General features: G+C 40.5%; 3 protein-coding genes across 6 annotated transcripts; 1 reads left to right on the top strand and 2 right to left on the bottom strand.

Annotated features, from left to right (window-relative positions):
* Positions 1-207: 207 nt before the first annotated feature.
* Positions 208-1,977, top strand: LOC105893206 (microfibrillar-associated protein 3-like). Of its 2 annotated transcripts, none has more exons than XM_031571391.2 (3): positions 208-506; positions 623-874; positions 974-1,977. In XM_031571391.2, the coding sequence occupies exons 2-3, from the start codon at positions 640-642 to the stop codon at positions 1,750-1,752; spliced, it is 1,014 nt and encodes a 337-aa protein (XP_031427251.1). In that variant the 5' UTR covers positions 208-506; positions 623-639; the 3' UTR covers positions 1,753-1,977. The 2 variants fall into 2 exon arrangements, with proteins under 2 accessions (XP_031427251.1, XP_031427250.1); XM_031571390.2 differs by having other exon boundaries at positions 213-506; positions 618-874.
* A 3,708-nt stretch (positions 1,978-5,685) lies between these two features.
* LOC105893195 (E3 ubiquitin-protein ligase RNF4-like) lies at positions 5,686-13,437 on the bottom strand. Of its 3 annotated transcripts, none has more exons than XM_042708403.1 (8): positions 10,585-12,141; positions 10,214-10,301; positions 9,534-9,663; positions 9,229-9,305; positions 9,102-9,114; positions 8,807-8,906; positions 7,081-7,132; positions 6,198-6,660 (listed from the first exon to the last, which is right to left on the bottom strand). In XM_042708403.1, exons 2-8 carry the CDS (start codon positions 10,223-10,225, stop codon positions 6,511-6,513), a joined length of 534 nt encoding a protein of 177 aa, XP_042564337.1. In that variant the 5' UTR covers positions 10,226-10,301; positions 10,585-12,141; the 3' UTR covers positions 6,198-6,510. The 3 variants fall into 3 exon arrangements, with proteins under 3 accessions (XP_031427249.1, XP_042564337.1, XP_012675019.1); XM_012819565.3 differs by lacking the exon at positions 10,585-12,141 and adding an exon at positions 13,299-13,433 and having other exon boundaries at positions 6,199-6,660; XM_031571389.2 differs by lacking the exons at positions 10,214-10,301; positions 10,585-12,141 and adding an exon at positions 13,299-13,437 and having other exon boundaries at positions 5,686-6,660.
* A 345-nt stretch (positions 13,438-13,782) lies between these two features.
* sesn3 (sestrin 3) lies at positions 13,783-20,612 on the bottom strand. Its single transcript, XM_031571388.1, has 9 exons — positions 20,551-20,612; positions 20,224-20,439; positions 19,765-19,947; positions 17,829-18,038; positions 17,552-17,684; positions 17,172-17,290; positions 16,888-17,078; positions 16,642-16,786; positions 13,783-16,117 (listed from the first exon to the last, which is right to left on the bottom strand). The coding sequence occupies exons 2-9, from the start codon at positions 20,329-20,331 to the stop codon at positions 16,031-16,033; spliced, it is 1,176 nt and encodes a 391-aa protein (XP_031427248.1). The 5' UTR covers positions 20,332-20,439; positions 20,551-20,612; the 3' UTR covers positions 13,783-16,030.
* Positions 20,613-23,412: the final 2,800 nt, after the last annotated feature.

Here is a 23,412-nt window from a genome sequence, read left to right as displayed (position 1 = left end):
GCACATACTTAGGCTATTTTGCAATTAATATCATAGCCTACTTTACGTTTTTAATTTTGATCATGTGTGTTGTGGAACCAGGAGAGAGTTGAACATTCATCATAACATCTGCTTTGAAATGCTTTCCCTTCCGCACTTCCAACTGCAATAGGCTATGTCAGTGTAGGGGCTGGATCGACGAAGTCATGGCTCCTGACACGCATTCAGTGAGTGGGTGGACCTGATAACGCATAAACTGGATCAACAACTAAGCCCGCCCCTATCTATTGAACAAGGAAGCTGTTTCCAGTTGTGGCGAGGTGAACAAAATACGACAAATTACTATTTGTATATGTCTTTTTAATTAATCGACATCGAATCCTAGTAGACTAACGATACGTCTGTAAACATTTACGCGAAACACTCATTGCACAGCAATTCATGATTAGGCGATTAACATAGGCCACCTGTTGCATCTTAATCTTGAACAGTACATCTTCAACGCTCAGGCTTCAATCACAACTTCGGTGAGTACGAATTTAAACTTTACTTAATAGACTCATTTACATTTACAATCTGTCGTGTTTTGTTTCAGTCACTGAATTGCCCTGTCATTACTTTTCTACACCCTGAAACAGAATAGATCCCCTCTTGAGCGAGATGGCAAAACTGAACAGTCACAGCAGGTACATTTTCACCTGTGTCCTAGTAATTCTTGTCATGGTAGAACAAGGAGACGCACATATCCTTAAAGGCCTGGCTGATTTACCAGCCTTAAGGGACATAGTCGTGAAAGAGGGAAGCAGCACACTTATTGAATGCAATGTAACTGGAAGCCACGACGATATTCTGTGGTATAATTCAAAAGGGCATATACTGGATGAAAAAGAAGGGGGTAAGTTGGCCTATAGGTATTGGCTTACCTTTTTTTTTAAAGAAATGTATACGGATAACTATTTATATATATATATTTAAAAATGTGTGTTTAATTTAGGTGGCAAATGGCTGATACTGGACCAGGGAATCCTAAACATTACCACAGTAACATTTGAGGACAGGGGCAGGTACACATGTGTCGCTTCAAACTCAAATGGAACATCAAACTACACCATCATATTACGGGTGGCTTACACACACGGTGGCCTAGGCCTGTACTATGTCATTGTCTGCCTCATCACCTTCACAGTCACCATGATACTGAACGTCACACTCCTCTGCATGGTCAGCACCCACCTGAGGAAGACGGAACGGGCCATCAATGAGTTCTTCCGCACAGAGGGGGCTGAAAAACTGCAGAAGGCCTTTGAAATTGCCAAACGGATTCCCATCATCACCTCAGCCAAGACCTTAGAGCTGGCCAAGGTCACACAGTTCAAGACGAAGGAATTTGCCCGGCACATGGAGGAACTGGCACGTAGCATCCCACTGCCTCCACTTATTATGAACTGCAAGGCCTATGTTGATGACATTTTAGAGACACCAACAAGGTCGGGGTACCAGCCACAACAGGCCATAGGTGCTGCCTGTGATGGTGAAAGTGGAGAGGTGACCGGCAGTGTCCCTCCAACAGACGGGCTAAGTCACGAGAATCACGAGGAAGAAAGGGAAGACACCCCAGTGGTGAATAGCATGGACATAAAGGTTTCTGTTCACCCCGTTAGCACCCTTCAGGCTGCTGTGGCTGTCAGTGAGGAGAACGAGGAGTGTGATGTCAGGGTGTCCATGCTACAGTCAAGCACTGCTGACCAAAATGACATTGACGTAAAGACATAGGCCTTCTGTTAAGACTCTTCAGTGGCTTTCAGTTAGGAAGGCACATATATGATAAACGGAGATCCCTGTGGCAGCAGAATAGGGCTATGTGACCAAATGGGAGGGGTTATATTTGGGGTTCTTCTGGTGGTGGCTGTGATTTTTTTAGCTGCTTGATTACTATGTTCTGATTTCATTGGATGTATTGCCTGAGTGATGTTTCCATTAAAGAGCTGGTATACCGACTTGGAGCGAGTGATGAATTAGCACTATACCAAGTTATAGAATCAGTGCGTTCTGCCTCAGAAGAACACAAACAGGACATCGTAATCTTCACTTCAGGCGCACTCAGTTCCAGGGCACCAAAATAAGAGCCATTGACTTGAGCTATGCCTGTCACATGACTGACACGGTCTGTACACCAACTCAGTGGGAGACACATGGCTTATTGTCTGCTGTGTCCAGTCATCAACCACTGGTGCGAGATATGCAGCAATACAAATAGAATTTGAATTCCACATTCCAAGTATGTCGAGGACCGCTGGTCAAAACTTTGCCCACTTAAAATGGAAGCATTTCACACGTGTGCCTGCCTCCTTAGCCCAGTGCACCTATTACTTCCCCTTAACCAAAGGATGTGACCAACAGAGACCACATGTGGCACAACTGAGCCACTACAGCTCACTACATTTAGCAGTGCCCTACACACCACACATTGTGTTTAACTCAAATGTGAATGGAATAATTCTATTTTATGATTTTTGGAAGACAGTGAAATATACGCATGAAGAAGTGGTACTGTTTTATTTGTATTCTATTCTAGGTCCTTCACAGGACAAAATATGATTTACCTGTAAGGTTTTCCTATATCTTTTTGTCACTGAAGACCAATGGTAGAATTTGATTGTATTCCCGTTTCAGAAACAAACTGTGAGAGGTGGAGTGAACCTTCCAGTGAATGATCCAGCTCAGTCAGTGCAGGCCGTATATTTAGTCGGTAACTTTGTGACATCATAAATTGATTAAACCAAGGATTGTAATCAGCAGTGGCGCTTTTGCCACGTGTACACTGAGGCAAGCATTTGTCACTGACTTGGACTACAAGCATTAACTGACCATAATGAAATAAATTAAATTGGCCAGGATCAAACCACCAATACAGTGCAGACATCATATTTATAACCTCAGTATATGTTGAGTACATTTTAAGATAAGATTTTAAAGTCACCATGGCTAATTACAAGTGCTTGTCCTTTAACAAAACCATAAGAGCTTGTCCTTTAACAAAACCATAAGAGACTGGATGCAGGGGCGAATGCAATGCAACACAACCTGTAAAACCAGACTCTGTGGAATTCAAGTGGAACAGGAATTTTGGATCTACTTCATAGCCATGAGATGAAGCAGACTTAAAGGTGCAGTGTGTAGGATTTGGGGGGCAGAAATGCAATATAGTGTTTAAGATTATGTGTTCATTAGTGCATTGTAAGTTTTAATTAGTATGTCCCCTTTGTTCAGAGTGGCACTAGGGGGCCATATTTGCAGCTGAACGACAGGCCTTTGGATGAGGAAGTGGAGATTTTTTTTGTTAAGGCCCTTGAGGTAACTAAAATATAACATATATATATATATATATATATATATACATATATATATCTGTGACAAGGTGTATAGTATATGCTTATAAAAATGAAATATGCATAAATATGCATGTACTACCCAGGAGACCTGTGGTGCTTTCTGAGTAGGTATGCTGAATAGTAACTACTATCAAGAATGATTGTGTCTGTACGCACAGTACCTTTGCCCCAGTGGTTACGTCCTGATGCATCTTCCTGTACAACCTGTGCTTTTTAAATGGCCATTTTGTGGAGCCAGCAGACCTTCCAGGGGATGAGCCCCAAGGAAAATGATGGGGATGTGCATCAGCCTGTTGCAGAACCCCAGGGCAATCTAAGAAGCCCAGTGCTAACATTGAGGCATTAAGAGACCATGATTACTCATCGAACATGTCTGTACCCTTGGAGAGTGGGCCTCATTGCCCCTCTTCTTTCTATATAGTTGGCCTTGCCTTTTGTCGGTGAAAGTTAGTGTCATCTGTCTAGTATGTTTTACTAACCTTGTTCTGTCTGACCAACACCCCTCTTCAGTCAGGTCACGAACAGGTCAGTGCTGCATATCGCAAAGCTTCACAGCTGTCAACCAAAACCAAGCTATGGCAATAACATGATCTCAAATGAATTCTCTACTGTTGTGTCATGTAAATGTTTGAGGTCCAAGTTAACTTAACAATTTACTCAACTAACTGGTATTGCCTCTTTGGAAGTTAACTGGATAGCAATAGCAATAGCTGGGTTTTCTCTCAGTTATCGCTAGGTATGACAGTTTACAGTCATAAAAGAATAGACGGCCTCTCTCTGCTCCAGACTGCTGAGTTGCCGGTGTAGGGTACGGACTGTTCCAGTGGTGAGAGCCTGGGAGAAGACGTCCGGCTACGGAACTCCACACTCAATATTTCCTCCGTCCTCGTCGCGTTTTACACATTTGTTTGTTTCCCCCTAGACACACTGCACGACACTTTCCTTTTCATACATTATACTGATTGTTTTCCCTATTGTAAATAAACCCTTTTTAACTATCACTACGGTGTGGTCGACCCATTTTATGTCAGGGCTGCCTTGAGCCAGGCAGTAGTGACAGTATGAATAGATGCTAAAATGCTGCTAGAAGTATGTCTGACTGACTTTTTTTTTTTTAACTATAAACCTTTTTTAAACTAACACAACAAATGATACCTACTGCTTCACTTGAAACTAGCCCTATATAGCTTAAAATATGCCACTGATGTGGTTTGACATGTTGACATGTTTCGCAGTGTGAATGTTCGCTACTTACAATAACACTAAGTTATTTTCTATGTGATGACTTATTTTGCTTTTGTAAGCAAATACTTTCAAAATCAGTCAATAAATATTGTGGGTTTTTACTTATATGTTGCCCCTTTCTTTTTGTTGTTACTGGACATATCATGTGTCCTGTTAATACAGACTGATGGCTAACTGTAAGGGAGACAAAAATTCAATAATAAACAGAATAAATTGAAACGAGTTGTGTGTTACAGATGATGTGTTCGAACACGTGTAGGGGAGTGTGTGTGTGTGTGTGACTGACACTTCCAACAAAAAGATGTGAATATCAGGCCTACATGCGGGGGGGCCAGGCCTTCTCCTTCAGCAAGGAAGAGAGATAGAGCCATAGCCACGAGCAGTGCAAAGAGAAAACTTGATCAAGAGAATCTTGTCTTTCAGGCGAGATGGGAAGCAGATTATCTGTTCACGGAATTTAAAGGCAAACCCATGTGTCTAGTTTGATTAGAAACATTAGCAGCCATGAAAGATTTCAACATAAGTCACCACCACAGCATCGTGCACAAAGCTAAATACGAGAAGTACACCGCAACTGCTAGGGCCGCTGTCATAGCCGACCTCAACTCAAAAGTACACCAACTACAGCGACTTTTAACCAGAGCCACAACCACACAGGAGTCTTCACTCAAGGCATCTTATGCTGTTGCACTTGAGCTTGCCAAAGCAAAGAAGCCCTTGTCAGATTGTGAAGAGGCGTGCCGTAGAAATGGCCAAAGCTTTTGGTGACGATAACCTGGTTAAGACATAAGAAACAGTCTCCTTGTCCCGTCGCATGGTGACTCGCAGAATGTTTGACATTCACGATCACGTCGAGGGGAAGCTTTAACAATTCATGCATGACTGCAAGTACTTCTCATTGGCCTTGGATGAGAGTACAGATGTGATGGATGTTAGCCAGCTACTGATTTTAACAAGAAAAGTTAATTTGAAGTGCGCTGGTAGCGATGAAGTAAAATTGTGGCCCTCTCCATCATTCAAGTTGCCTCGGTCAAGTCTAATAACTTCAGTGGTGAAGACCATAGTATATTTGGAACACCGCTCTCGGGACCAGTTAAAGGGACATTACAGCATGCGCTATGACTCAATGAGTAGCATGTCAAGGGCAAAATTAAAGGCATGTGCTCAAATTTTGTACACTTCATCTCAACACACAACCCAAATACCTTAAAGGAGTAGTTCACAATTCTAACTTGATACACTTCTTATCAAATTGAACAAATTGCTTCTCACAGTCCTCCAGCTGTCTGTTCTGTGTGTGCTGTTCCTACACACTCCTGACTCTGTAAACAGGAAACAAAGTGGCTCAAAACGAGCCATAAACAATCCCTGCCAATCAACACGTTGCTTTAGGAGCACAGAAAGGAAAGGTGTAATTCGATTGGCTGTTGAGCTCATATCAACAACCCATTGCCAGAATCACAAGACTGAACATTTAATGCAGGTGTGAATTAATCTCAGTTCCACTGCATACTGTTGGGCGTCACCAGAGTCTAAGGAAACACATTGAACTTTTATATTTTTTTATTTTTATTTACATTTCAGTAATACAATTCAATTTTTTATAGAAATCAGCAAATATAAATAAACAGAAATGAAATACAGAACAATTACGAACACACACTGAAAAGTAATTGTACAAGCAAACGCACACTGACTGTGTTTTCAAACTCGCCCACTAAAAAAAGTCAAGATGACCAACTATAGTGAGTTCCTTTCCTCCAAAGGTATTGCTCGCTGGTTTTGTGCATGTGTGTGTGTGTGTGTGTGTGTGTGTGTGTGTGTGTGTGTGTGTTGTGGTAGGTATGGGGTAAAACATATTTACAGATAAATGCACATCATCCTTCTACCAAAGTCAGAAATAGATGGGATGGTACTGTCGACGAGTCAGTTTAGTTTGGCACCTGGGGCAGGCGTGCGTCCGGTCAAGGGATTCACGCAGGCATTGCTTACAGAACATGTGACCACACAGGGTGGACACCATTCCTCTGCCACTCTGCACAATCTGTAAGAAAAAAGAAAAATATATTTTATTTATGGAGTGAGATTAATGACAAAAATAACAGATATAACAGAATAATGCACAAGCCGAAGACCTACAAGAATCAGTAGCTCCAAGCACACTGGTATTTCTTTTCTGGAGGCAAAATTTATATAAATTTGCCATTTACCGTATGATCTGGTTTGTTTGGGCATGGCAATACATTTCGAACTAAATAAATGTCACATACAACAAAATTGTTCAAATGTTTTTTTTAGGGCTTTCAATAATATATCGAAAGTCTTTTTTCTGGCAAATCATGTGTAAGCATATTCCATCAATTTCACAGTTTCTGTAGTTAATACACAAGGGCATATCATTTATTAACAGTGTGAAAACTTCACCTTTCTGAAGATAACAGAACACCATGCTGCAAGTACTTACCTCATTATATGTGTTGAAGCATACCAGACAACTCACTTCACCTGTTGTCGACCTATAAAAGATAATCTCATTTTGTTATCTGGGATTTTGATGAAGTGAATCATTAACTCAAAACCTACATGTTCCCCATTAACCTAAGAAGATTATTAACCTTGTATGATTTTTAGTGATCAATCTTGAAAGTTGTATGAGCACACGTATGCTTTCCACCCCATTTAATTAAACTAAAACATTAAAAGTCCTTAAAAGGTACAGTAAAGCGATTCCAATCAAATACACTTTTGGTCAAAATCAGCCAACATCTTCTCCCGGTACGCAAACTGTCCATTTCGTGTGTCTAATCTGGCATTTGTACACAAGCCTGGCTCTGTAAATGGGAAACAAAGTGGTTCTGACTGAATCACACAACATTCTATTCTATTCTAGCCAATTAGCAACAGCAACAGTTTGTGCTTCCGCACAGGACAGGGGGAAAGGGAAAGGGAAAGGGGGTGAGACATGTAAACGTGCTGAACTCCACAACATAATCGCATCGTCAAGGAGAGATGGCAGAGAAACCGCCAAAGAGAAGGTCAGAAGAACAAAAATTGAAACAGAAGTTCTATGATCAGGCAAGGGCCAATCTAATATCAGTAAGGCTTCCCAAAAGTGGAGATCTCTGAGAGTTGAAAGGCTTGAAGACTGATGCAGATGTTGCTGTTTCTGTTTGACAGGCGGGTAATAACAGTTTTGCTGTTTCACAGAACCAATAGGTCTGTATTGTTTTGTCCCGTTTGCTTATGTTTGTGACAGCTACTCCTAACTGGTTAGCTTGTGTCACATTTGCGTGCCAGGTAATGTTAAATGACATGCAAGGACACTGGGCTTTCTTTCTAGTTTGCCGAGATTTGCTCCTGTTGTGATTGTTAGCTATAGAAGCAGAAGAGTTGTGAGCACTGCTGTCTGGAGTGGCTGTGCCATCATCTGCATTTTAGCTTCACAGCAACTGTAGCAGCAGTTTGCTAACCCACAACTTTGCTGTTCGATTTACTATCTGCTGTGTCGTTTCCTCTATCATAGAATTTGTCTGTACGTTTGAAAGGGGTTTTATAGCCACGAAGACCTAAAAACACGAGTTTGCTAGCATAGTGGGATTATTTGGATTGATGTTATGCTAGTTAACAATACCTTCCTTCTTGGCTTAGCTGATACAAACGTACGGCCCTCTTTTCGGTCACTGTAAAAACAATATGAACAACTAACTCTCGCTAATTTTTACTCCGTTGTGTTTTGGATGCAGTGTTTGTGTGTTTGCATGTTGTTTGTTTGATGGTATTTTATATTATGTTTGTTTGTTTGGCATTCAACTATGACATATTTCTCAGCTAGCCCTGTTGCTAGTGTCGTTATCGTTGCCTTGGCAATGCGCATCCATGAATTTGGGGGTGGACCTTCTGAAGCAGCACTTACGTGAGGGGTGTATTTGTTTGGCTGTTGAGCTCAAATCTCAGCAGTCTTTCTCTAGCACTGCTGGCTCCTCCTTTAAGTATGAAATACTATCTACCTGGCGTTCTGACATTACTTATCAATCACTTATCAATCGATCACCCTAACATAAATAGCAGGTCAGTACTACAGTACAACACTCCATGCATAATAATGGTTCATCATTGATAATGGATATTCAAGGAGATGGTCTAATTTATTTAAGACTGAAATATGCATAACATGTGTTTAAGGAGGCTACCTGAATCTAGAGTTGGCAGCTGGAGTGATGCCGGGGGTCTCTTCTTCATCACTGATCAGAACATAGCCTTCAGTGGCTCTGCTCTGCTGGCTCTGTGAACCTGACAAATAAACAGGGAATCCATATTCACCATTTTGTATTCATTTTGTCCCTGTGTCAGTGGGAGTAATTATTTCTATGGTTCAAGAACAATAATTTGTCTTTGTTTTATTTTTTGATGAGCAAGCTTTGTCAGACATGCAAACATTGATATACTGGAAGCCTTTTTTCAAGAATAATTGCTAGTGATTCTTACCTTCATCCAACAGCTTCCGGAAAAGGGGTGAGCAGTTATGAAAGAGGAGACAACATATACCATTAGACAAATGTCCATTAAATCTATTTAAACAGATTCAATTTGTAATGTTAATTCTAAAACCCACCACAACGCAGTCAGTGTTTGTGAGGTCAACCACAGATGCTTCTGTGGTTTCGCTTGTTAGGTCCACTACCTCTTCACCTGCATATAAATACAATTACACAACTGACAAAACCTCACATAAAACAAATGGTTCATTCTGCCATCCAAACTTAAAGGCATTGTCCGTGGCTCTGGCAAATGGTTGTTGACATTTTAGCTCAACAGCCAGTCAATCTATACACCTCTTCCTTTAATGTCATATTAAGATAATGCAGGTAATATTCCAATCAGGAAAGATGAGAACATAGAGCATGGAAAGGAACTTACCACGAAGTCGGTCATTCTCAACATCAATGGTCTCTGGAGGTTCCTCCGAGGTCATGCTGTCTGTGTTACGTCTACTTCTCTTGGACCCGCGTCTTGAGCAAGCATCACCAACCCGTTTCTTTCTCTGAGTCTGTCATAAAAACAAACAAATCTTTACCAAACATGTCAAATGGATCCCTCAGAATACAACGTAAAGGATTTTCACTTGATTCTGCATTTACATAATGACTTGATCCAGTATGTTACACGCAGGCATGCACACATTTACACAATGACTTGATTCAGTATGTTACATGCAAGCATGTACACATTTACACATCCAGATCCAGTATTACATGCAAGCATGCACACATGTACACATCTAATATGGCCAAATAAAACATTCCTGAGATGACATACATTTATCAGAAAAACAGAACAAAAGAGGTGCCACCAAATCCAAAACCCCTTGGCTAAATTTTCCAAGATATTTTCTGGAGGCCCTCAATTATGATGAGTTTTAGAGTGGTCCAAGTCTCAGACACCAGCTCATGCCAATTGCACTATGTGCTGTGTATTATGAAACAACATCCACACATGAAGATGACACACAGAAATACCATGCTCTTTGGATTTTACCCTAGATTTGAGCAAACCCCCCGAGTTATATACCGTGAGGTTTGCATTAATAGCTTACGTACTGTTCCACTCATGTCACTGTCATGTAGATTCTGCTGGATGCGTTCTGTCCTGAAAAATCGCCACCTCCGTTCGCACTTTCGATTTCAACTGTTCCATTAAGGGGGGAAAAAAACAACTACGTGTAAGCATGCGGATTTCTAGGAGGCAAATCTATGTCAACACATTATCTAACGTTAAGCAGGTAACGTAAGCAGTCTACCTAGCTCGGTCAGTCAATCCAAATACAGCTAGCAAAGACTGATAACAGGATAAGGATACACGTTATAATTAAAACATTTGGTAACTTGTCGCAATGGAAGTGGCTGGCTAAGAGTGGCTAACTAAAAATAGTTTGACATATTTGCTGATGGTGAGAAACACCACAACTTACAATGGCGAAAGTGTCTCGGTGCAACAATCTCGGTGCAACTAAACGTTCATTGTGTGTCAACTAATCAATGTTAGGTTTTGAAAATCAGACAAAGTCTCCCTGTCAGTATTTCAACATGCCAAGGATAACAAAACGTTAAGTGTAACAGGATATCTTACTACTTAATATGGCCAGCTAACTAGCTAGCAACTTCCACAAGGTCCCTAAACGACACGTACCGTTTATCAACACAGCTAATGCTACCGTTTTGTCTTTCGGTTTCGTACAGCGGTAAAGATAGTTCGACGTTTGATATTCGATTTTAAACGTTCCGTACATTTGGACACGACAAAGCACTCCATCTTAATTACATGAACAGTCCACTATAATATCATATTTTCAAAAGAAAATAACAATATTTTTGACGCTATCGATTTTTATCTAAACAGTTTCACAACATTCAGTCGCTTCGTTTTGTGTTAGGGACCGTCTGAAAATTATACATTTCATTGACGTTTGCTTTTTGACATCCCAGTTGGAATTGGAAAAATATGAAATAAAATCTCCTTTACGGCTCTTAAAATCTGTAGTACTTCCAAAACGGAGTAAGTGACTTCTCATAAGGCATTCTTAGAAGAAATTCTATCTAAATACATAAAATGCCCCCTCCCCTTCTTGATAAGTCAAATTATACGGGAGTGAATTATGTCTAGAAAATATTCACAAAAAAACAAAACTACCGTAAGTGACTTAGTGAATACTGTAGTTCTCTCACCCTGAAGGTTGTAGTTGTTCCCAATTACAGGGTCACAGCACAGATTGGCTTGTGTTTAAACAATACATATTTTACAGATATAATGGGTCTAAAGTCTATAGAAAGACGACATACATGGGCATTTTAATTAACAGTATCGAATGCGGGGTCTCTCAAGCAGTTATTTAACCATCATGGGCGTTATGTTGTCGATTTTTCAATCCCCCCATACAAAATGACAACGGTTTCTCCCACACTTTATGTCATGTCATTCTTTATGGTTTTGTTTACAATTAAATAATTAATTCCTGGAGCCATATCATTTGACTTTTCACATTCAACACAATCTCACCTGTAGCAAGTGAGACATTCTAAGAGCTAAGAGTCTACAGTCATCAGAATGAGAAAAAGCTAGTTGACTTTTAATGAATAACTTTTTCTGAAATAAATCACTCCTGTTTCTTTGTACGTACCTTAATGAGAGACTACAGTCAACAGAATGAGAAAATGTCAGTGAAATGTCAGTTCAGACTATTTTAAATAATTCACTTCTGTGTCCATGTACTTAATTTTTTAGCTAAATCGCACTTGTAGTAAGTGACTAATTCACTTCTGTTTCTATATGATTTGACTTTCCAACAAATTATCATCTGTGAGAAGTGACACACTGTAATTGGGAACTACTACAACTATCAAAGAGTCATTTTGTTACAATTTAGCGTATGTTTCCCGATGTACGTCGATTTCTTAGCAAAACCTCGCTTATAATAAATGGCATGCTATAATTGGGAACTACTACAGCCATCAGAATTGGAAAAAAAAAAATCACTTGTTAAACTTTAGTGAATATTTTTGCTAAAATAATTTACTCGTTTCCATGTACATCATTTATTTTTTTTGCAAAATCTCACCTGTAAAAAGTGACACTGTTTCTATATAATTTGACTTTATCGCAAATTCTCACCTATATCATAGTGAATCATAGTAATTGGGAACTACTACAACCATCAGAATGAGGATTTCTCTTTAAAAGCTTTTACGGGGAGTTTCTTCTTAGTATGCTTTGAGGGAAGGCACAAACTCTGTTTTGGACGTTCTACTGCTTTAAAAAGGTTTTAAGAAGATTTTGTTAATCTTCAGTAAATATTTTTAATAGCATCTGCCATATCAAAGCGAACAACCTTCAAATGTGTAATTTGTACACTGTCCCTTACACAGACCCGTAGGAACTGAAGGAATAGTGAAGGTGTCGGTTAACTGTTTTCGGATAAAAATCGATAGTGACAAAAAATACAGTTATTTTCTTTTAGAGGCTGTACATGCACATGTTCATGTAATTAAGCTGGAAGGCGTTGCAAATGTACGGGAGTTTAAAATAATATGGAATATGGATATGGAATATCCAGCGAATATCAAACATCAAACTATCTTCACCACGGTCAGTTTCGTTTGCACAACAGTTTCTGTATCACCAAAAAGCTAAATACTCGATGTGACAGGCGAACAATTAGTTTAACTCGTGGGCTATTAAACTTCGACACCTTCATATCATTATAGTCAACATTAGGTACCGCTCAAAAGCAAAGTTTTCGAGGTTAAGGTCAGGGTTGACGTTAAGCCACCTCGAATCCGTAGCAAAAAGTAAAAGTACGATACGTTACACAAAGGCAAATTAATGATCTATATATGTACTTGAGATCACCACGTTTCGTGTGTTGTATAACCTTTGATGATTGTTTACTGACACAAAGAAATCTAAGATGCAAGGCTAACTGGCTATCTAGCTAGCGATAGCTATCCGAATTCCTTCCAACGACCTGGGCAGCTAACGTTAGCATCGACTGGTAAGGGATTTTAATTGTCATTAAATTAGGTGAGATAGTGACAATAATTACTATAAGTAACGTAATATCCTCTCATGAACACCTGAATGAGTTATACACGACCATTTCAAACACTGGTGTTTAATCTGGAAACTTACATTACGTAGTGAAGATAATCCATTTGTCGGGGTCTTTCGCAAATTCAAAAACTACGTCTTATTCTTGTGAGGTTCCTATAGCTTGGTTATCCTCTATATAATTCAACATTTACTGCCACCATCAGGACTGGAGTGGCATCGATGGTATAAGATTACAACATCAGGGGATGAGGAAGCTTTTAAAGAGGCAGGCATTGCTTCTTGTCAATTATGATGTCTGTATGACGGTGGACTCCTTTGGCGGCTATGTATGATGGGCATTGCCAAGATATACTAACGTCACACACAGCGTCTTTAACCAAACAGTTATGACTAAAATATACAGTGTGTGCTTTTACCATATTCCAGATTGGAACGAAAGGGCAATGCCCTACAAAACACAATGTAGAAGTTATCTACATATAGAGATATTACTTTTGTATGTCATGGTGGAAAAGAGACAATATATTATTTATCTTAATTAATCAAAGAGGTACTGCAAAAGTTAAGTGAAAACCTTTATTACAAGTCTACAATTTGGGTTTGGTAAAATAATCAGGCAGAAAAATTGCAGCTGGTGGACACTTACACTCTATACAGAAAAAAAACTATGGCAGGCACTGTTGGCTGTGGCAGACAGGTATATGTTAACCTTCAACAACAGAACAAAAAAAAACATCATATACATAGATTCATATTCACTTTATGCATTTTCTAACAGTATATAAATTAATTGAATGAAATGTGCAACTGCCATGGTGTTAACTGCCCATGACACTACCGACTCTCCAAATAACAGCTCCCTAAATTGTGGTATGCTTTGTTTTGTAGTGATAAATACAGTTCAGAAATAATTTATAATCAACCAAACATCCAAATACTGAACACAGACAAACACAAAGGGGAAAAAAAGACAACTGATTTCTTAAACATTGATTCCATTGTACACAAAAAGCAAATAATTGGTCAACAGCAGCAGTATATGATCACTGTGTGGAGTGACACCACAGCATGTTACAAATGTTGTAACCTTTGGTGCAAATTTTGAGTTCACAGCATCATTATCCATCCTCCATACCACATATTAATACACACTTATTCAACTGACATGCCCCCAGCAGCGGGTCTATCAGGTACACCTGCTCATTTACACAAACAGCCCTGTGTGAACTGCAAACCATATGGCTTTAAGGCATATAAGCATAGGGACATAGTCAAAGAGAGCAAGGAGATGTCTAGCTGCCCTCTCAAGGTTTTCAAGCATTACAGTCTTTGGTTTTTACAGCAAACTGTGCAGTTATGAAAGAAGATGAATGTACGATAAAATTTAAAAAAAAACTTTAAATGTCCTTCATAAGGCCTTCAAGTTCAAAGTAAAGGCCACAAATACTAACACAAGCTCTGGTGTGGAGAGGGGCATCTCTGAATACCCAGAGGCACCTCTAGCTAATCATGGCTTCCACTTATGCTTCTTAAGTAGAGGAAGATAAAGCTACATTTGGGCACTTGGGCATAAACCAACCAAAATTATAGAAAAGAAAAACTAAAGAAAAACTTGCTCTGATGTCTGCGGCAACATACAGATGACAATTTTTAACTTTGGCTTAATGTAAACAACATGAATCCATCCATCCTGCTTTGTGCAATATGTACAAGTTGCTGATGGTGTAATGGTGTGGGGAATGTCTTCTTGGTACACACTGGCTCCCCTTTAAGATGAACTGAGCACAATCTGACAATGCCCATCCCTTAACGACTAGTCTAACCTTGTTCAAATGGCCACCCCCAAGATTATGTAACAGAGCACACATGATCTCAAGCTGGTGCCATGAACATGACGGTGACTGCTATTAATTACCGTGACAACCATAGACCCCGGATCTTAGTAGGTTGCCCTCTGAAATAAGAATGATCTGAAGCGCTATACAGCGTATCGATCACCTAGTTCAGCAGTTAACATCTTGTCACTGTTGATCATTTACTCAGAGGGTATTTAAAAACTATTTAAATTATTCAAACACAGTGAATAGCAACAGTTAAACTTCTGAAAGCAAAACTCAACAGCGAATTCTGTGATATGAAAGACCATTTTTCAGTGTATTACGTATATTCATCAGTTCCAATGTCCTTTAAATGGACACGGACACTGACACTGACTGACAAGGTCTGGTAGAGCTGCTGAATGAAATCGGTCTCATGCCAGTCCAGCATAAACACAGTGAATGATCAGGACTGACTGGTAACTTCGTTATTTTCTTTGATTTCAGTCAAGTCTCTCCAGTCTGATCTTTGAAAAGACATGTTGCTCATAACCTAAGCAACATTACTCCTCAGGTATGGTAAGAACTCAACATCTGCGTACTTGTGATGTCTATTTACCATACAAATAAGAATTGTAAAAAGGAATATTGCACTTCTATTTCTTTCAGTACACTTTTAAAGAAACGGCTTCTTAATTTGCCTTCCCATGACAGAATCTTGGACCAGTGTTTAGAAATTCAAATAATACTGACAACAGAACTTCAATGTACCCACAGTTCACACTTTTAGTCTTCGGCATAGGATACCTGGGCTTCAAATGAAATGAGAGGGCTCTTGTAGGGTTTCAAAACACCTTTGCTACAGTGGAAATAACATATTACTAAACTATTTTAAAATACAAAAAAGATAGAAAAAATGGGAGGGGGGTGGTAAAAACAGGCACCTAGGTTTGTAGTGACAGGGAGGAGTAGCTCAGAAGAACACACGTCTGGTCAGGTCATGTACTGTGTGATTGCACGAAGAGCATAAAGCAGTTCCGCCTGCATCCGAGCCTCCATCAGAAGAAGATTCACATGAACCTTGAAGTGGGGAAAGGCAACAGGAGAGTCATTCAGTTATTCAGACAGTGCATTAAGTCTTGTCAGTGTGCCGTTTTAATGAGTTTCTTTTCCTAAATGAGCCTGAAGTTAGGCTGTGTTTAATACAAAGACTTGCGGTTCATGCCAAGTGTTTGAGACAATTTTTTTGTCTCGTCATATGTACTTAACTTACTATGCTGTGCAATAATAAGCGGAGAGCATAGCCACAAGTGCAATTAGAGGGGTCTATGCACAGCTGGACAAGTACAACCTATACGGAAAACTTCAAAACTACAGCACAACTATATTTCTCATTTGGCAATGGAATGTCTTTTTAACTTCCCTGAATAACAATGATAAGCCATTATATGGCCCCTGTACTTTATTTTTTTTGCACAAGTTCAAAGTGGAGGAAGACCTTGCAGTCTTGGACCATTCTAGGAACAATTATTCACAGGGGAAAAAACTGAAAAACTATAAATGGTTAGTCACAAAACTAGTGATAAATGCACACAGAAACACACCTTCTCCGAGTGGTGGAACTGATACCAGTAGCTGTCATACATGCGGCGTGTGGTCCTCTCTGGATAGCATGTCACCGTCTTTATGTAAACTTTCAGGTTACGTTCCAGCAGCTGATTCACCTCTCCATAATCGTAATCATCATACCTACACACAGAGGACCCATGTATTGTACTTAAATGATCAAAGCCAACAGTGCACTCATATAATATAATTATGTAATGTGACAAAATCTTGGTGTGTTTTACCTAATACCATACATGCAGTGGACATAGTTAAAAAGCGCCCTCCGCAACATGCTGGTATCGACGCCCTCACGGCTTGCCATGTTGTAATAGGTTAAATCACAAGCCGTCCTAAATTTCTCATCCAAGAGGAGGCCAATGTCCGAATACAATCTGTTCACCAACGAGAACCCATGGTCTTCCCATGAGTAATCCTAAACAGAAAGAAGCATTTGTCTTACACATTCAAATAATCGCATTATGTTATACGGTGAAAAGTACCTGTGACCTGTGCACAACTTAAGTACCTGTGCTCGAAATGTGGGCGGGTTGTCCTCTCCTCGACGGGCAAAGTCTTGATACCCAAAGGCAGCATCTTCAACAAAGCGTGAAGTTCTAGACGGTGAAATCATTTCGTCATCAAAGTCTGTTCAAAGGAACAAGTAAGCACTAATTACACCTCTGGCATCCGTTCTTGTTTGTTATCTCAGTAGATGTGCTGGCAGCTCTTTTGCAATCAAGTCAGCATTAGATCATATGATCTGTTCAAATCAGTAGCCAATATGGGTAACATTGAAAAGTTAATATGAACAGATCAACAACAATACAAATGATCAGAGCCCTTTAGCTTGCATCAGAGTTGGTTGCCTACGTGGCTCCTACACTGTGTCTGTGTCTGTTGTGGTACCTGATGACCCCACAAGAAGAGACTCTTTCTTTTCTTTCTCAAAGCGGATGACCATTTCTTCCTCTGTGGCCTCCTCTTCCTCTCGGTCCTCTCGCAGCCTCCTCATCCTCTCCAGAAGAGACTCCAGCTCGCTCTAAAACAAACACACCAGTGCCCATGCAGTTTTTAGTGTGCTGAATCGACCCATAGACTGGAGCAATTAAAGAGCAATTCACACTGCAATTGCCACACAGATCTCGTGTGTAGAAAGTAAAACAGAAAGTTGGAAGCCACTTACCTCGGGACTTTTGCTGAGAAGGACGTCCTGCTCTGACTGGCTGCAGCTGGTGAGCTCACAGGTGCAGTAGGCACTGCCTGGAGCCGGTGTGTCGGGATTGATGCCACTGCCAAACACAAAACTGGCCAGGGCATGGAAGTGCGCCAACAAAACAACCGCATGGACCAGCTCTGCCAGAGACCAGCTGTTCTCTCCTGTCTTCAGTAGGCCCTGTCAAACAATGAGCGTGAAACACTAGAAACACGGTCTGCTACTTGGAGTTTAATATCACTCCTTTTGAATACAAAACTCAGCTTGATTAATAATCTTTCATTCACTCACTAGGTCTAGAAAACAATACTTTCTTCTTCCTAATGGTAGTCATTACAGTTTTTGATGTATGACATGTCATTTCTGATATATATATATATACACACATACAGTGGGGAAAATAAGTATTTGAACCCCTGCCGATTTCGCAAGTTTGGCCACTTGCAAAGAAATGTGTGATCTATAATTGTAATGGTAGGTGTATTTTAACAGTGAGAAATAGAATATCAACAAGCAAATCCAGAAAACTGCATTTTATAACATTTATGACTTTATTTGTATTTGATGCAGAAAATAAGTATTTGAACCCCCAAGCAAACAGCAAGAATTCTGGCTCCCAATGACCAGTTATGTGCCCAAGAAGCACACAGATTAGTCCTCATTAGGCCTAACAAGGTACACCTGATCTCAACTGGTGACGTGTATAAAAGAAACCTGTCCAAAGAATCATACTTCACACCTTCAACCTCACCACCATGGGCAAGACCAAAGAGTTGACCAAGGACGTCAGAGATAAGATTTTAGACCTGCACAAGGCTGGAATTGGTTACAAAACCATCGGCAAGCAGCTTGGTGAGAAGCAGACAACTATTGGTGCGATTATTCGTAAATGGAAGCAACACCAAACAACTGTCCATCGCTCTAGGTCTGGGGCTCCATGCAAGATATCCCCTTGTGCGGTATCGGTGATCATCCGAAAGGTGCAGAATAACCCCAGAACTACACAGGGGGAGCTTGTGAATGATCTCAAGGCAGCTGGGACCACAGTCACCAAGAAAACCATTGGCAACACACTACGCCGTAATGGTTTGAAGTACTGCAGAACTCGCAAGGTCCCCCTGCTCAAGGAAGCACATGTACAGGGCCGTCTGAAGTTTGCCAATGAACACTTGAATGATTCTAAGGAGGATTGGGAGACAGGATGTGGTCAGATGAGACCAAAATCAAGTTCTTTGGCATCTACTCCACTTGCCGCGTTTGGAGGGGGAAGAATGCTGAATATGACACCATCCCCACCGTCAAGCATGGAGGTGGAAACATTATGCTTTGGGGCTGTTTCTCTGCCAAGGGTACAGGACAACTCCACTGCATCGAGGGGACTATGGATGGGGCCATGTAATATGGAATATTGGGCTTGAACCTCATTCCCTCATTCCCTCCCATTGAAAACGCAACCTTAAGGATTTGGAGAGGATCTGCAAAGAGTAGTGGACCAAAATCCCTCCTGAGATGTGTGTAAACCTGGTGACCAACTACAAGAAAAGTCTGAAGTCTGTGCTTGCCAACAAGGGTTATTCCACCAAGTACTAAGTCATGTTTTGCTAGGGGTTCAAATACTTATTTTCTGCATCAAATGCAAATTAAGTCATAAATGTTATAAAATGCAGTTTTCTGGATTTTTTTGTTGATATTCTGTTTCTCACTGTTAAAATACACCTACTATTACAATTATAGATGACACATTTCTTTGCAAGTGGCCAAACTTGCGAAATCGTCAGGGGTTCAAATACTTATTTTCCCCACTGTATGTGTGTGAATATATATGTATGTACTGTATATGACTATGTTCCATTATATAAATATGTGTTGACAGTAGATATTTCAGTGAATGGAGGATTTATGTTACCTCTATATGCTCCTTAGTGATGAGCCAAGGTCTGTGTGCGAGTATTTTGTTGAGATTGTTGAGATTTCTTAATTTTTCATTAGCATACTGCAGTCCTTCAAGCCACTCCAAACAAACGCCTATCCGGTAAAACTCCTGCACATGCAGTAACACCAGGAACCAGCACTGATGCCGAGCTGCTGCCTATATTCAATAAAAGACACACACACACAGACACAGACACAGACACAGACACAGACAATATGACTCAAGAGCAAACTACAAATCTACTGCAAGTGATACTATGAAGGATACCAGAAAGGGAAAATAAAGCAGTTTACAATGAAGGAAACCAATTCCACCAAGGCGATAAATGTAGCTCAAAAACAGTATCAAGTCAACCATCAAAAGTATGGTGGTTTGGCATACCGTTTATAGTTAACAGCACATGCTATTTTGACATCTTTAAATCTATCTCACCATCATAGCGATATAGTGTCTGTAGTGCAGGGGTAAAGGCCCATCCCTCCTCAGCAGGTAGAACTGGCAGCGCAAGAAGGCTTGCAGGTAATGTGGATGAAGCCCCATCACTTGGGTCAGGTTGTCCAGTCGCCCCGCAGGAGAGAACAGCTCAGCTATCAGCAGCTCAGTGTGAGGGTCCACTGCCCATGTCTCTAGAGACCACGCCTCCACAATCTACATGCAGAGAAAGGAGGCAAGTGAGTTGTGTGCCGGTGTGTGTGTGTGTGTGTGTGTGTGTATGTGTGTGTGCAGGTAACACATTATGCACAACCCTCTCTCTCTTACCTCCTCTTCTGGAATGAAGGAACTGGGGCCTGTGGAGTACGGCAGAGGGCTACTTCTGCTTGTCTCCTAGGAAGACACAGGTGGAGGAATGCTTACTGACAGTTTAACAAAAGGGCTTGAGTCAACGACTCAGCTGAAATCATGACAGATGGTGCTGCATTCTCATCTGTCATTTTTCTCAGAAGTTTCACATGACCCTCAGTCTCTCTCTTACCTCACCAGCCATGAATGAGAAGAAGGCTACAAGTCAGACGTAATGTAGTTAAAATGGTGGATCGAGTAGACCGTTGCATAAGCCTTTTTTTATGTGAAATGAACCATACTCTATTGGGTTCAGTAAGTGTGACTCACCATTTTAAATCCCACCATTTCAGTTGTCTCTACAAGAGCCATCAATACATGAAATCACTCCTGATATAAACTTGAATGACTTTTGCTATCAACTCCAAAACCTACTTCAAAATTTCAAGACCACAATGAACACTGACAGAGTATCTGGAATGGCAGCGAAAGTTACTATCACCCCTGAAGTTTCCCTCTATTTTCTTAGGTTAGGGTTTGTGTATTATGTAGGCATAGCTGAAATATTCTGGCTAAGGAGTTTGAATAAACCCCATCACAATTAATCAGCATATAAAGTCATGTAAAATTAGAATATAAATAGGCTTATATTTCTCCCCTGGAGAACTACCTATAGAGTATATAGGGCACCACATCAAGTGTGTGTTCTTGTGATTAAAATAACAACAGAATGTGTGTGAAAAAACAAACCATTAACACTTCATCACAGGAACAGACACCTTTGGTGTAACCACACTACCCTCTGAAACAATAGCAAGCTGTTAAAGTTAATATGTTGCCACAAGTCAGCTGTAAGGATCGTCATCTGTGGTAACAACAAGATTAGATTAGCATGTCTAATAGGTCAGGAGCTATTTATGTGTAATGTAACCTCGATAAAATGCCATAATACTATCAACATTATTTTGGGAAGCAGTGGGAAAATAATGGCCAGTCATATCTATGACCACTGGAGTATCTTAAATATTGCAACCTAGAAAACAAAGTAGAAAATGACACTATACAGTATGGATATATGAAAATACAGTTGAACTTGAAATCCTTGCTCAGGCTAAGCAACTGAGCCTCTTCTTTAAATGTGGTGTATGCTGTCATGGAAACCACATATCCAAACCATCTTCACTGACTGAGTATTCAGACTCTCGAGCGCTAGCGTTATTGACTCGGCCGTGGTGTGTTGACTTGAAAAGGACTCACACTGACAGTCTGCTGGTACCGCTCCTAAAACAATGGCCCACTATCTGTTTCTTGTCACGACATCTACATGTCATATCTACATACCATATCTACATATCAGTCAAAGCTGGGAAACCCTATGCAATACGTAAGCATACATTCACCATAGCAGCAAAAGTCACTTGACACCATCAATAGTGTTAGTTATATTGTCAATGTCAATACAATAACTATTTCAACAATGTGCAAACATTTAAAAAGATGTTCTTGTATATCTCCTTAGGATTTGTTAGTGGTGTTGTGCAAGCAGGATTCTTCATACTTCAATGTCGGGTCAAATAGGGATATAAAGCAGGAGTGGAATGAGGGCCAGCACATGAGCCTCTGGAGATAAATGCTTTGCAGCAGGCCTAGTAAACAAGATGATAAGATAAACGCAATATCAGCTGAGATTGTTTTCCAGCATCTGACAGTCACTGACTGCCACTCGGTTACCCCATATCATAAAAGCAGGCGCACTGCAGATTGCCATAAAAAGTACCTGGGAGTCCAAGGAGAACTGAACATTGTACCAGCACTTCAACAGTGAAAACACCTTGTTACCAGTGGTAATATGTCAAACCTGAAATGGCCAAGGGGAACTTAAAGGGCTAATATGCTCAAAGTAATACACAACCTGAATTTTACAGACAGATAGACATGAATGTTTCAAAGTACTGCCATTTTTTTTTTAAATACAGAAAAATAAATAACCTAAACTCTTTGACACGCTTGGCATATACATCACCGTCAGCAAGTAGGCTAGAATATGTATGGTATGGTGTATGTCCATGAAAGCAGTTAGTTGGCCTGATATATCACAGGGACGTGCTCCTGCGTCAGAAATGTTTACTCAGAACTGCCCCCTGACACTCACACACACACACACACACACTCACACAAGCGCGCACACACACACACACACACACACACACTCACACAAGCGCGCACACACACACACACACACACACGCAGTTTACTCTGGTCCCTTCTCTCAATGGACTGTTCTGAAAGGCAAACAGACATTAGGCCAGAAGAACATCAGCACCAGTGCCCAGACACTGCAAACAAAGGACTCGTAAGGTCCCCGCTAGCTTTTACGTGATGTGAGCGTATTCACACACACGTATCAGCATATTCTCACCATGTGTAGAAGTGTGTCGGTGTGTGTCTGTGTCTCTGGATGTGAGCAGTGCGAGGAGCATCTGCCCAGGTTAGGTAACTACTGTCATTAAACACACTCATCACACCAATCTAGTTCACACAGCCTGTGCAACTTCAGTGGGGTGGGGGGGGGTTGGGGGGTGACTAAACTGGAAGGAAATTAAAATACTGATTTTCGGAGCTAACATTCAGATGAGAAACATGTTGTATGACGGTTAACCACAATTCTCAATTTAGGTGTGATCCACAACCCTGTGCACATTGAGTCCCTCATTCCTCTTTTACAGTTTGTGTTTTATGTCTACCTCATAATGCAAAACATGCATAGCCCTTGATACAAATAAAAGGAAAGTGATGTTACATTTTAGTGTAATGAGTACATTATATTGCAGGCATAAACCC

This window comes from Clupea harengus, chromosome 8 (genome assembly GCF_900700415.2).
Source record: "Clupea harengus chromosome 8, Ch_v2.0.2, whole genome shotgun sequence".
NCBI classification, from domain to species: Eukaryota; Metazoa; Chordata; class Actinopteri; order Clupeiformes; family Clupeidae; genus Clupea; species Clupea harengus.
Note: the sequence above shows the minus strand (reverse complement) of the source record. Positions and strands in the feature narration are given on the sequence as shown.